Below are 15722 nucleotides of genomic sequence, written 5' to 3' on the forward strand. Positions count from 1 at the left end.
CCCGACAAATCACTCAACGTGTCACACACGTATCAGCGTCTATTGCTGTGACCGCCAGTGCGGCGCCACGCGCCAGTAGTGCGCTTCCTGACCCACGTCTGGGTGCTTAGTGGTGCCTGCCAGCACGGCACAGTTCGCACTTCGGTGCTCTAATTATAAGAGTTGCAGAACACACCCTGTTGCGGTGTTGTGCCAGCAAGTGGTCTAATCGGACTTTAATCCTAGTTGGGGTTAAGTTCGCTGACTGCTTGCTCGCCTTCTATGTGCGGTACCGCGATCTTGTGACGCAACAGGATCGCTTCCTTCACGTTGGGTGAAGTTTAACCCACGCGAGTATACTTATGAGTACCGCCATATAGTCCGTCATTACTCAGCAGCAGTTTCCATCTCTGCACGGTGGACCCCGGGCTACGAACGCACCGTACACTATCAGTCTTATTATTTGGTGCGTTCCGCTAGCCCTAACACTATGGCCCACTGAGTGAGAGATGGCACACACAGGAGTCAGGAGTGGCACAAGCCCTGAGGCCAATATTTATCTCCCACTGATTGATGTAGTGATTTTTTCAGGTAGATTTTAGAACCCAAATCAAGCAAAAAAATAAATAGGCTTTCTATGGCCCACTGAGTGAGAGATGGCACACACAGGAGTCAGGAGTGGCACACAAGCCCAGAGGCCAATATTTATCTCCCACTGATTGATGAAGTGATTTTTTCAGGTAGATTTTAGAACCCAAATCAAGCAAAAAAATAAATAGGCTTTCTATGGCCCACTGAGTGAGAGATGGCACACACAGGAGTCAGGAGTGGCACACAAGCCCTGAGGCCAATATTTTTCTCCCACTGATTGATGTAGTGATTTTTTCAGGTAGATTTTAGAACCCAAATCAAGCAAAAAAATAAATAGGCTTTCTATGGCCCACTGAGTGAGAGATGGCACACACAGGAGTCAGGAGTGGCACACAAGCCCTGAGGCCAATATTTTTCTCCCACTGATTGATGTAGTGATTTTTTCAGGTAGATTTTAGAACCCAAATCAAGCAAAAAAATAAATAGGCTTTCTATGGCCCACTGAGTGAGAGATGGCACACACAGGGATGGCACTGTAGCAGAAATGCCAATCTTAATCTCCCACAAAAAAAAAAAACAGGGACTGTCCTACAATTACTATCTCCCTGCAGTAATCTCAGCCAGGTATGGCAGGCAGCAATAAGGAGTGGACTGATGCACAAATTAAATAAACAGTGTGGACAAACAAACAAGATAGCTGTGCAGAACAACAGGATTTGTGCTTTGAAAAAAGCAGTTGGTTTGCACAGCGGCGTACACACAGCAATGCAGCTATCAGGGAGCCTTCTAGGGCAGCCCAATGAGCTACAGCGCTGAGAAAAAAAAAAAATGTAGCTTCCACTGTCCCTGCACACCGAAGGTGGTGTTGGACAGTGGAAATCGCTACAGCACAAGCGGTTTGGTGGTTAATGGACCCTGCCTAACGCTATCCCTGCTTCTGACGAAGCGGCAGCAACCTCTCCCTAAGCTCAGCAGCAGTAAGATGGCGGTCGGAGGGAACGCCCCTTTATAGCCCCTGTGACGCCGCAGACAGCAAGCCAATCACTGCAATGCCCTTCTCTAAGATGGTGGGGACCAGGACCTATGTCATCACGCTGCCCACACTCTGCGTTCACCTTCATTGGCTGAGAAATGGCGCTTTTCGCGTTATATTAATATTATTGATATTAATATGCCAGCAAGACACATGCCCTGGTAACTAGTACATACAGTATGTAAGGAGGAAGACTGCTGCGGGTACCTGTATTGAGCTTGGTCTGGAACTGTCAAGGCTGCGTCCCATGTTGCCTGGGGGTTGGAATAGGGGACCGGACAGGTCACATGACCTGGGTAGAGGGGGCGTGTTTAAGATGGAAACAGAGAAACAAGCGTGCAAAGCAACAGTTAAAGGGAACCTGTCACCCCCAAAATGGAAGTTGAGTTACGCCCACCGGTATCAGTGGCTTATCTACAGCCTTCTCGAATGCTGAAGATAAGCCCCCAATGTAACCTGAAGGATGAGAAAAAGAGGTTAGATTATACTCACCCGGGGGGCAGTCCGTTCCGATGGGCGTCGCGGTCCGATCCGGGGGCTCCCATCTTCATAGGATGATGTCCTCTTCTTGTCTTCACGCTGTGGCTCTGGCACAGGCGTACTTTGTCTGCCCTGTTGAGGGCAGAACAAAGTACTGCAGTGCGCAGGTGCTGGGAAAGGTCAGAGAGGCGCCTGCGCACTGCAGTACTTTGCTCTGGGTGAGTACAATATAACCTCTTTTTCTCATCTTTCAGGTTACATCGGGGGCTTATCTACAGCATTCCACAATGCAGTCGATAAGCCCCTGATGCCGGTGGGCTTAGCTCAACTTCCATTTTGGGGGTGACAGGTTCCCTTTAATGTCCTGCCATCAGAGAGCGCAGCAGGGTGAGAAGCGTGTTCCGCACCCCGAGAACCGGCGCTGTGACATATGGCAGCCGACACCTCTAGGTAATGTCTGTGGGACAGTGCATGTAGAAAGCACTGCGCTCCCAGAGCAGTTGAGGCTGCATACATGCAAAGAAATGTGGGCCAGTTGCAGGACATTAGGCCGCGGTACTGTATGCCGGACAGCACACCTGAGCTCATGTTTGATTTCAGAATTGGTGCAGCCCTCATTGCTTTGACTGCACAGGCTCATGGACTAGGGGCCCAATGGGTAAAACCAGAGACCACCCATTGCCACCAGAAGCTGGATCGCCATCTTTGGGACCCCATCTGTGGACACTACTCCAGCCAGTGTTAATACTACAACCCTCAATGTATCATCTGCGGTGGAGGATCATAAGCACATGAAAAGTTTGATAATTGGACTGCTGTCATCTTACATTTGCACTTTTTTTCAAATTTAGCTGTTTATCTACCTGTGGGGAGTTTTCCCCTTTGTTATATTGTTAACCCTTGCTCTTCCTTCCTTGCATCACTGCATCTCGCAACCTGCTTACTTTTGAAGTAGTTGGCAGGATGCAGTCTATGAAGGCAGAGGCAGCAGACCAATCTGTTCTTGATTCCCTGAAGTGCAGCTTGCAGCTGGTGGCCATGCTTAGCATTCTCCCTAAATTCATGGGAAGTAATTTAATGCTGTGGGACTGGTCCGAGTGGGTTAAAGGCATATTGAAGATGCATCCTGTGACCCCTGCTATACAGGCAGAGATTGCTCTGACGGCCTTGGATGGTGAGGCTAGACGTACTGTAAAGTTTCACGCCCCTCATCAATGGGACACTTTAAACAAAGTGTTCAAATTTTTCAAAGAGATGCATGAGGATCCCACCAATGTTGGAGAGTTGCAGATGCAATTGTTCTGCCATACTCAAAGGGAGGGGGAGTCACTGACGCAATATATTAATGTGCTACAAGAAGTGCACGCGCATATCACCTAATGGGATGATGTAGGGGTAATAAGAGTGGAGCCCCCTGATGTGATATTGAGGGACCAGTTTTTGGCGGGCCTCAGGGATATGTCGCTTAAGCAATCTCTGCGGGAGCACCTGCGTGCCAAACCGCGTATGACCCTCCTAGAAATTGGGGCACAAGTGCACATAAGAGAGCATGAGCAGGGGACAGCAGCCTTGGCAGGGATGGTCCGGAGAAGTGAGGTACCCACCTTGTCCGCGGTTGAAACAGAGTGGACCCGAGGAATCTGGAAGGAAATATGGGAAATGCAGGAAGAGTGGTCCAGCCTCAAAGGAGCCCCCACTGCAGCTTCAAATATTCCTAGAGACAGGATTGAATCCGAGTCCCACTTGCCCATTAAACATTGCCAGGGAATGGGACAACCCCGTGCAGATTGGGATCTGACTTGTTTCAATTATTAAATGCTGGACACTATGCCCAAGGGTGTGCGTGACAAGATCAGTCCCTACCTTGGCAGCTGTTGAAACTAGTTCGCTCCATGGCTGAGGGACACCATCCGGAGCCTGAGAATTCAAGGAGGAGATAAGGCAGTCCCAAAAGTTTAATTTCCCTGAGCCCCCTCGTATGGGCTGAAATGGGTGGTCAAGCCGTCCGCTGTCTAGTTGACACTGGTTCCCAAGTGACGACCATGCCAGAAACCTATTTTAGATTTTCCTGAGGCGTCATGGCCCAAATGGGTCCCAGTGATCAAGTTAACAGCGGCCAATCAGTTGCCCAACCCGGTTGCAGGGGTGGTATGGATGCAAATTACAGTGTGCGGCAAAGATGTGGGCCGGAAAGAAGTTGTGTTGATTGCCAGAGACACTGGCAATGGCCCTGCATTGACTTTGGGGATGAATGTGCTGAAACAACTCAGGACTCTTTTGATCAGCGAGTCACCAGATGCTTTTGCAGCACCCCAGAGATCTGGTCGTTGCAGTATGACACTCTGCCGCTAAGGAGACTGATGGTATGTCTGATGGCACTGAAGGAATTCTACTGACCAGGTATCACCAGCACACATTACACTTCACACTCCGGCCACTAGGGGGAGAAAAAGGCTTTATTTATTGGGCCACTCCTCACACTGGTAAAACTAGGGGTTGGTAGGAAGTTACTCAGAAGCTGACTGGGTTGGATTCAGGCAACATCCCGTGGCAGGGGGTGTTGCAGGGAGAAGACACAGGGGGGTCCCTGTCAGGCGTGGGAACCTGGCAGGTACCTAGCGAACAGAGCAGAACGTTACGGAACCACGCCTGCACTACCTTGCGGCGGTATCCTAAGGAAGAGACACGAAGCAAAGGGTATTGTGGAACAGTGAGAAACGAGATCAAGCACAAAGGAGAGCCAGTAGGAGTCGTGCTGTGAGACCGAGGCAACATCCTACTGAGGCGCGTAGCCGGTGGCCGGAACACCGCAGAAGTAACTGACTCTAGGCCTTACTTCAAACTCCGCATGACACTTAATTATAGGTTGGCTGTCTACCTTAAATTTTCTACGAATACATAGGGGGAAACGCGTGGAGAGGGGCGTCTCTAGGGTCCCGGAAGAGCTCTGAGCCTTCCCGTCATACGGGTGCATCCTAGCCATAACATACCTGAGGGATGAGAAACTAGTAACATCTGGAACAAAAGAGAGAGAATTAGAAAGAACGAACGAACGAGAACAGAAGTTGTGAGGACTATTCCGAATGCTCAACAGGGTAGCACTACAACACACAGGCGCTAGTGGTAGGCACTGATTTCCACCTGCAAAGGGAACTCTGGATGTGCCCATCGGACCGGCCGGTCTCAGAAAGCCCTGTTAATCGTGCTCTGGATTGAGGATCCTGAAGTCTTTAGTAAAGAGGTAAAGAGACTGCAATCTTGTGTCCTCGTTATTGCCTGCACCTCACACCATCACCATCCACCTTACTGGGAAGCCCTGGGGACACACTTCACCTGTGGGAAGGTTTACCATCTAGCTGCCATTCCATCACCCCAGCGGACCCCAAGCAGCGTCGGTCACCTTGACCGAATACCACAGGTGGCATCACGAATCCCTGACAAACCGTACCACCTTTATTGGACGCCCCTTAGCAGGGTCGCGGACCGGGTCTAGCCACCGTGACAGCCTCAGAACCGAATCAGAGAGGCCCGGTACTGAGAACTCGTGGCCCTGCGTCTGGGGGCGATCCACTTTCCTGGACTGATAGAGCCCACGAACTCCCCAGAGGAAAGTGTTTCAACAATTGATACGGGTTGCCCATGCCCAAGAATCTTTGAGTAAAGGGAAAGTCTTAGGAAAAGTGATAGTCCCTGCCACTGCTAAACTCATTTTACCGCCTGGTCAGACTGTGCTCATGCTACCCATATGAGCTTGTATACCCCTCGATTGGGTGGAAGTCCAGATAGAGCCAACCTTAATGGGCCAAATACTCTCGGGACTCCTCATTGCTCAGACATTAGCCATCGTCCATGATGGTAACATGGTGGTGCAGTGTGTCAACCTGAGGGAAGACAATCTTACTCTCTCGCACAAGAGTGAAGTGGCCCAGGTGCTGGGCATGCCGGAAGAATTGATGCAGCCGGAGGCCGTTCAGTTGGCTGTAAAGCAAGGAGATCCATGGACTGTAGCTGTTACAATGACTCCGGAGCACCCGCTTGGAAGTATGAAGGAGGGGCGCCGAATCTTGGAGCAGATGCGGGCTGAATTGACGGGACTTTCATTGCAACAGGTGCAACAGTTGGAAGCTGTACTGAAGAGTTACCAGGATGTCTTCACACATCATGAAGATGACTTCGGGTGCACTACAGCTATAACCCATAAAATACCCACAAGAAGTGCCGCACCGATCCAGGAGAGATACCAGCAGATACCGCCTCAGATGTACCAGGAAGTAAAAGAAATATTGGCACACATGCTGCGGAGTGGAATCATATGGGAGAGCGAGAGCCTGTGTGCAGCTCCCATTGTCCCAGTTCAGAGGAAAGATGGGACCCTGCATTTTTGTGTTGACTATAGGCAACTGAATGTCTGTACGGTGCGGGACTCTTACCCCTTACCCAGAATTGAGAAGTCGCTATCTGCCTTGGGAAAGACAAAGTGTTTCTCATCCATGGATCTGGCCAGCGGATACTGGCAGGTGCCCATGGCTGAACACGACCGGCCAAAGACAGCGTTCAAACTGCCCATGGGATCGGATGATCTTTGGCCTGATTAATGCTCCTGGGATGTTTCAGTGATCAATGGAAAGGTGTTTGGGGTATCTGAACTTCAAAGCAACACTTACCTACCTGGATGATATCATTGTCTATGCAACCACCTTCGAAGAGCACCTCCGGCAGCTGGAACAAGTGTTGAGCTGACTGCAGAAGCATGGCCTGAAAGTGAAGCCTCAAAAATTTCACCTCTTTCATAAGCAAATAGAGTACCTGAGACATGTTGTCTCCGCTGAAGGGGTGAGACCTGCATGTGAGAAGATAGCTGCAGTACACAACTTGCCCACCCCGAAGATAGTAAAGGATGTTTGGGGCTTCCTGGGGCTTACAGGGTACTACTGAAGGTTTGTGATGAATTTCACTCGCATCGCTAATCCGCTGCTGGAACTATTGAAAGGGGTGCCGTCTGGTGCAAAGAATATGACCATTCAGTGGGGAGATAGCTAAGAGGAAGCCTTCCGAGCCTTGAAGATGGCCTTGACTAAGGTTCCAATATTCACCTACGCAGACTTTTCCCAGCCCTTCATTCTACACACCGTTGGAAGTCTCCATGGTCTGGGGGCTGTGCTATCACAAATGCAGGAAGGGAAAGAATGAGTGATTGTCTATGCAAGCAAGTCCCACCAAGACTCGGAACGGACCCAGGACAATTACAGTTCCTTCAAGTTGGAATTGCTGGTGTTAGTGTGGGCATTGACTGAAGAATTTGCTGAATACTTGTCGGGGTCCAAAGTCTTGGTGCACACCGATAACAATTCCCAGGCTCACCTAGAAAATGCAAAACTGGGGGCTCTGGAGCAAAGGTGGGTGGCTCGCATGGCGAAGTATCGATGCAAGATTGCATATCGTAAAGTAGCCAAGAATATGCATGCTGATGTTCTGTTGAGAGTGACCCATGAGCAACCTGAAAGGAAATGAAGTGCGGTCTGGGGGAGCCCTGGGGAATAGTCCTGTCAGCAGGTAAGGGGAGTTACATGCGGTCCAGCTGTAGCAGCTCCAGCTGTGTTCCCCCGAGGGAGGGATGGAGTGCAAATAAAAAAAAATTGCAATGCAGTCTGCAGAGCGCTCAGATGAAAGTCGCAGGGGGCCAGTGGTGATTAGAATAAAAACTTTTAATCCACTACGTGTTTCAACGGCATATCGCCATCTTCATCAGGTGGTGTGACAATTATGAAGGGGAGGGGGGTATTTAAAAACAGAAAGACTAAGGGTATGTGTCCACGTTCAGGATTGCATCAGGATTTGGTCAGGATTTTTCATCAGTTTTTGTAAGCCAAAACCAGGAGTGGAACAATTAGCGGAAAAGTATAATAGAAACATATGCACAACTTCTGTATTTATCATCCACTCCTGGTTTTGGCTTACAAAAACTGATGGAAAATCCTGACCAAATCCTGATGCAATCCTGAACGTGGACACATACCCTAATGGGAACAAAAAAGTTATTAACAAACAACTAGATGCAAATTAACAATAAAATTACACATGGTACAACTAATTGCGACTGTGAAGCAAAATTTAAAAGGGGGAGCATGGGATAATAATATTGAAAAGTGGATAAAAACAAGCAACATAATATAGGATATAAATATAAGAATAGGTTTGTAAAAAATATAAAAAATGCATAAAAATACATATAAATAAGACAAAGGACAACCGAATACAATATGCAGATTATTTAGCTACATTTTCAATGGTGAGGTTTAGTGATGGGCGAGCACTAAAATGCTCGGGTGCTTGTTGCTCGGGTCGAGCAAATTGGAATACTCGGGTACTCAACCCGAGCAACAAACCCAATGTAAGTCTATGGGAAACCCTATTATTTTTACCTAGACCACCCCCCAGGGGTCCGTTTAAGGTCAAAGAACATCTGAAAATGATAGAAACACTGCTCAAATGACACAGAAACATCATGGGAATCGCCCCTGGAAGCCTTTCTGACTCCTAGGTTACAGCTGCAATGCAATGTTGTCAGAGTTTCACGTCATTTTTACAGGTGCACAAAAAAAACCCGAAACCAAAATAGATTTTGCTGGGAAACACTGTACAGTATGTTAAGGTACATCCTTTCCAGGATAATTACTTGTATATAAGGCAAAATAATTAACCCCAGACCAAAATGTTCCTCCACCACTTGGGCTATGTTCGCATGCAGCGTTTTGGTGCGTTTTTCAAATTTAACATTGCTTTCAACCAATACAAATGCATTCACTGTGAAATATCATTGTAACATTTAACAACCCTAGCTGGCCATGTGGTGTGTAACACATAAGGAGAAACATCTTGTTTCATTTATGAAGGAGGGACTCTTAACCCTTATCCGGCTGAATAGGTACAATTGTAACTATTCCGTTTTAAAATTGCAATAACTTTTTTTTGAAAAGACGTAGAGGGCTGAAATTTCGTGACATCTCTACATTTTTGGTCCAGAATATATTGGCCAAATTTCAATAAAATATCTCCACCCGCTTCCGAGATAAGGGGTCGAGATCTTTTTGCATCCATAACAAGCTGCATAGGTACAAATGTACCTCATATATTTTGAATGAAGATAATGCAAGGGAAAAAGCATAAATTTTTTTTTAATGATAATGCTATTTAACTATTATAAACAAGTAAAAAACTGTTCATTTACATTATAAAAGAAAATGTAAGAAACTTTTTTTTATTGATTTTCTTTGCAAGTAATGCATGTTGGCTTTGCTACAGAGTGTTCATCGCAAATGGGTTTCACACAAACCACACAAGACTTTCTAGTCTTGCGTTGTTTTCGCCTCAGGTCTCTGCAGACATAGCAACTACCAACAACAGGGGAGGGTCCACGACTACCATGAGGTATTTTGGGGCCAGCTGCTGGCTGCGATGAAACCACAATGCATCGTCCAAGCACCATTTCTACTGCACCTCGAAGAAAATGGTTTCTCATTATCATTTTGTTTGTACTACGATCTTCAATTGCAATCATACACAGCTGATTTGCGAGATCTTTCAGGAACTTTCTTCGTTGATCCTTTGCCCTGAAGCTTGGATTGTGTTCTCTGTAGATGATGTAGGATGCTAACCCACTGACATCAATCATATTGTAGAAAAATGCCAAAGTCCAACGTGATGTTCGTCGTTTCACAGTGTACTCTCCCAACATTTTATCCATAACATCAACGCCACCTTTTGTTATGTTGTAGTATTTTATTATCTCTGGCTTGGCTGCTAGTGTCTCTTCAACTTCTCCCGTCATGTGCATAGATGATAGAAGCACGACTGATTTGTTCTTCTTTGGTACATATGAACAGACTGTTGCATCATGATTGTAGGCAAAATTTGTCGAGTATACAGGCCTTTCTTTGGCAGGCTGCATGTTGTTAGGTAGGAACCTTTTGTTTTTTCTCACTGTACCAACTAGTGTCATGTTCCAGGAGTTCAATACCTTAGCTAGTTCCATGGTTGTAAAGAAGTTATCGGTGGTGACATTTCTTCCAGAGCCTTTATACGAGCTCACTAGGTCCAATACTGTTCGTTCTCCAATGTTTACTTGTCGAGGACCATCAGTTGGTTTCCCAGTGTAGAGCTGACCTTGTAAAGGGTAGGCATTTGATGAGTCACAAGCCCAGAAAATCTTTATGCCATATTTAGCTGGTTTTGAAGGTATATACTGGGTAAATTTAGTATGACCTCTAAATGGAAATAATTGCTCGTCGACGGTGATACAATGATATGGCTTGTAGGCTCTTTCCAGATTACTGTTCAGCATTGTCCAGATGTCCCGTATTGGTGCAGCTTTATCTGTTTGCACACGTTCTGCACGTGTATTTTCGTTGTCAAACCTGATAAATCTGAGTATCATCTTGAAGCGGTCACGAGACATGGCTGCACGTATAAGAGGCAGAGCAGCAACATTCCACATTTCCTCCAGATTCTCTTTGTTGGCTCTGTGCACACCAGCAGCAATCAGTATGCCCAAAAATGCATGAAGTTCAGTTTCAGTAAATTGCTTGAATGTTTTTTGTGGTGGCCGTTTGGAAGAATCAGGAAAACGTTGTACCAGTTCGTTGTTGTAAGCATCACAAACTCTCTTGGCCTTTCGATTCGTTTCCCGTAATATGATGTCACACATCTCGGGAGTCATGATGGACTTGAATAGCTCTTTTGCTGTATATAGGTTGCTGATTGCTGCAGGGCCACCTCTTTGTCGTAGGACATTACGAGATTTTGTTTGTGCATTTGGCAGTGGATTACTGCACCATTGAGTTTCATCCTTAGCAGTCCAAATGTCGCCTGCACTTTGAGGCACAGAATCATCCTCAACACTTTCGTCTGATTCGTATTCATTTTCATGCTCTATGACCATTTCTTGTTCAATGTCTGAATCTTCTTCAGTAACATCCACTTGTGGTACATAGTTTTCATCATCAGATGGAACATATGGTTCATCCTCATGCTCAGAATCAGATTCTTCTAGCATTCGCATTATTTCGTCAGACGTAAATCTGTAAATATGAAAAAATGTAAAATAAATAATTTTCCGAAATACTACATTATTGGCTTTTCACAAAATTATACTAACCTGCAAACACGTTTTCTTGGATTATGGCGGAAACTAGATCCAGCATTACTATCACTCATGATGACTTGCTAGATGAATTTTGGCTTCGTATTTTGTGCTGAATATAAATAAAACATCGTAAAACAATATGTAGATACTAATTATTATCCATTTTTCGTATAAAAATTATACCTATAGTGATAAGTTTCATACAAAATATATGTAAGCCAAGTCCAGGCTTAAAGACAATTTGACTGTTCTGTCCCCACATAATGAGAATAAAGGTATAACTGGCTGTTAGATGCTGTGAGACTTTCCTACCTTCGTTTCCAAGAAATTGAAGACTTCACAAGCCTAGAAATGTGTGCTCACAGCAATGAGATGAACAGCAAAATGGCTAATGAGAGGAGGGAGGCAGGAAGACAAGTAGAAGCCACTCCCAGTTTGAATTAACTTAATTGACAGCAACATAAGTGACCAGTAACAACACTGAACAATAGATATCAGCATAACATTTGTAGCTGAATGAACTTTAGTTTCTGAAACCAAGTAAAGTCTTCCCACAGTGGAGGTATATGTGAAGGTACAATTGTACCTATGCAGCCTGTTAAGGTTGTAAAATTTTGCAGCCTGACAAGGGTTAAAGCCACAAAGCCTATTTTTAGAGGGGTATCTGGCGGCATTAGTATTCTTAAAGGGCCATTATTAAACAGTGGGTCTCCTATGTTGTTATTGCCTATGCAGTGAGTGGCTGGGCTGCCAAGAATTGCGACACACCCCAGTACACCTTTAACAAGAGGTACAGCATAGCTTCCAGAAAAAATGTTGCATTGAATGCAAGGCCTGTCCTGCTATCAAGTCATATGCACCCCAAGAATCCTTTGAACCCAGGTACTGGATGGACACAGGAAAACCCACTTCCCATTCTTCAGTTGGTCCTGCCATACTGTTTTCTTATCTATTAACTGCAAGGCCTGCACTGCTACCAAGTCATATACACCCCAATAAGGCTTTGAACCCAGGTACTGGATGGCCACAGGAAAACCCACCTCACATTCTTCAGTTGTCCTGCCATACTGTTTCTTTATGCATTGAATGCAAGGGCCGCCTTGAACCAAATTTGCAAGCAACACAATCCCCCCTTGTAAGAAACATGGAGGAGGGCCTCATAAAAAAACTAATACTGTCCCATTACAAAGGAGCGGGTTTCCTAGACTCATAATGCCCATACAATAAGTGCATGGGCTGAAAAACAATTCCTCATGGGGGGTACATTTTTAAAAAATATTTTATCGGGATCATAGACACCCTTGCCAAAAATTGGACTGGCTGTAGCAGCACGGAACACGTAAACCCTGGTGATCTAGTGGCAGTGGATGATGAGACGTTGAGGAAGGCCTTATTAAAAACTAGGCCCAATTTAAAGGAGCGGGTCGCCTTGACTCGTAATGCCCATACACTATGTGCATAGGCTCACAAACATTTCCCACTGGGGGAGTAAAATTGTTAAAAATATTTTCTGGGCAACATAGACACCCTTTCTCAAAAATTGACTGGCTGTAGCAGCACGGAACATTTTAATCCTGGTGATCTAGTTGTGGAGAATGATGAGACGTTCATGATGGTCTCATTAAAAACTATGCCCAATTTAAAGGAGCTGGTCTCCTAGACTTGCAATGCCCATACACTAAGTGCATGGGCTGACAAACATTTCCACATGGGGGTACATTTAAAAAAAATATATTATGGGCCTCATAGACATCCTTGCCCAAAAATTGACTGGCTGTAGCAGCACGTCACACGTTAACCCTGGTGATCTAGTGGAAGAGAATGATGAGACGTTGAGGAAGGCCTCATTAATAACTAGGCCCAATTTAAAGGAGCGGGTCGCCTAGACTTGTAATGCCCATACAGTAAGTATATGGGCTGGCAAACATTTCCCCCTGGGGGAGTAAAAATTTTTTGGGTTTCAAATTAGTAAAGGGTATCATAAAAACACCCTCTCACAAAAATTGAGTGACTTTTGCATCATGGAATACGTTCACCCTGGTGTTCTAGTGGTTATGGATGATGAGGATGAGGATAAGGAGGAGGATAACACCAAATAGACCAAATCAGGAAGTGTATACACATGTGTGGTTGTGAAGAGGTGCATGAGAATGCATCTCCACAAAAAAGACAATGTACGTATTTGAGGTTATGTTTTGCTGTTTTCATTTGGTGGTGTACTGATGTCTTGCCCAATTCAGCCCTTGTTCATTTTTATAAGAGTCAGCATTTTCAGTTGACAGGTGGATGCACTTATCTGTTATAATTCCACCAGCGGCACTAAAAACCCGCTCTGACAGAACGCTAGCAGCAGGGCAGGCCAGGACCTCCAAGGCCAGTTAATGCCACGTGTCCAGCTTGGATACCCAATAAGTAAAAGGCACAGAGGAATCACGAAGGACATTTGTACGATCTGCAAAGTACTCCCTCATTATCTTCCCAAACATTGCACTTCTTGTGACAGCACCCCTTGCGTCTGTGCCGGCACAATGGGAAGGTCTGAGAAAACTGTCCAATAACTTTGCCATTGTACCCCTGCTTGTGCTGGATTGTTCTTCTGTCTCTCTCGCTTGGACTCCTTGGTTGTACAACAAACTCCGACGTCTGCTGCCAGTGTTCACAGATGGGAATTTTTTCATTAATTCCACTACAAGGGCCCTCTGGTACTTCACTATTTTAGTACACCTGTCTGCCTCTGGAAGAAGAGATTGAAAGTTCTTCTTGTAGCATGGGAATAGAAGTGTCACCAACCAATAATGAGTGTCACCGAAAATTTTAAGAATGTGAGGGTCGCGGGAAACGCAGCAGAACATAAAGTCAGCCATGCATGCCAGACTGCTAACAGGCAAGACTTCCGTGTCCTCACCAACAGGATGACTGACCATGCTGTCCTCCTCCTCCTCCCTGACGTCAGGCCATCCACGCTGAATAGACGGTATGACAGCTGTGCTTGTAGTAGCATCTATAGTGCATGAAAGTAGCTCCTTTTCTTCCTTCGCCTCCTCTTCCTCATTGCATACCAATCCACATTGGGACGACATGAGGCTGGGCTGAGTGTAATCCCTCTGTATGGCTCCAAGTGCTCGTGCACTGTGTTAGGACTGGCGGAACGCACCAAGACAGATGATAAAGGTGCGTTCGCAGTCCGGGGTCCACCGTGCAGGTGAGAACCTGCTGCTAGCAATTAGCAGACAATATGGCGGTACACTAAAGTATACACGCGTGGGTTAAACCTCACCCAGCGTGAAGAAAGCGATCCTGTTAATTCACAGGACCGCAGTACCGCACTAGTGCGCGAGCAAGTGGTCAGCGGACTTAACCCCAGAAGGGATTGGAGCCCGATTAGACCCTTGCTGGCGTAACACCGCAACTGGGTGTGTAGAGAACCTTAAGCAATCTATGTGCACAAGAGTGCGAGCGATGCCGCACTAACGGACGCCACTAACCACCCAGACTCGGGTATGGAAAGCGCAAGGCAGGCGCACGGCGCCGTACTGGCAGGCACAGCTACAGGACGCTGTGATGTGTGTTAGTGCTGTAGGCTAAGTCGGGCGCTAGGTAGCAGCCATACACCTTCCGCGAACAGACATTCAATAGGGTAGGGGTTTCCAAGGACGACTTGCACTCACAACATACACACATAAGCAATTGTAAGACAATACTAGCGCATGGCCGTGCGGTCATGCGCAGTTTATAAAGCAGCAGCACAGGAAGTGGCCACAGCACTTTTGCCCTTCTAGGACCTGCCAAGAGGACCAATGGAATGTGCTGCAGAGACTGAGCACATGACCCTCGATCTCCAACGGGAGACCTTACGCTGGGCATGCTCAGTACATGCAGACAAGGACTTAGTCCCAGAGAAGTCCGCTCGCTGCTGACCAGCACTGACTTTAAAGGCAGAGACTGGAGAAGCAGCACTAACTCTCAGAACAGAGTGAGAATGAGCAAGACGCTGGGACCGACGTCCTTGCTGAGCAGGCTCCACTGCGGCTGGACAAGAATGGGAGACCGCAGCGGAAGTGGCTCGAGATTCCCCCTGTGCAGAAGCGGGAACTCGACCCCTAACATTTCCCCCCCTCCTAGGCCCCCCCCCTCCTTGGGCCTCGCTACGTTCGAAGGCAGCAATGAGCTGCGGGGCCCGAATGTGCTCAACAGGCTCCCAGGACCTGTCCTCGGGGCCATAACCCTTCCAGTCCACCAAATAAAATTTTTTACCACGCACCACCTTGCACCCCAAAATAGCGTTCACCTCATAATCGTCCGTAGACGAACCCGATGTCCCAGCAGATGACTCGGAAAAGCGGGACATATACACGGGTTTCAAGAGGGACACATGAAAGGTGTCGGTGATACCCAGGCGTGGCGGAAGGGCCAAACGATAGACCACAGGATTAACCTGCTCGAGGACCTTGAATGGACCCAAGTAGCGAGGAGCAAATTTAGTGGACTCAACTCGCA

General features: G+C 46.7%; 1 protein-coding gene across 1 annotated transcript; it reads right to left on the reverse strand.

Annotated features, from left to right (window-relative positions):
• Positions 1–8535: 8535 nt before the first annotated feature.
• LOC138674539 (uncharacterized) lies at positions 8536–11701 on the reverse strand. The gene is made up of 4 exons (XM_069762361.1): positions 11538–11701; positions 11238–11334; positions 10532–11160; positions 8536–8546 (listed from the first exon to the last, which is right to left on the reverse strand). The coding sequence occupies exons 2-4, from the start codon at positions 11294–11296 to the stop codon at positions 8536–8538; spliced, it is 699 nt and encodes a 232-aa protein (XP_069618462.1). The 5' UTR covers positions 11297–11334; positions 11538–11701.
• Positions 11702–15722: the final 4021 nt, after the last annotated feature.

This window comes from Ranitomeya imitator, chromosome 4 (genome assembly GCF_032444005.1).
Source record: "Ranitomeya imitator isolate aRanImi1 chromosome 4, aRanImi1.pri, whole genome shotgun sequence".
Classification (NCBI taxonomy): domain Eukaryota; kingdom Metazoa; phylum Chordata; class Amphibia; order Anura; family Dendrobatidae; genus Ranitomeya; species Ranitomeya imitator.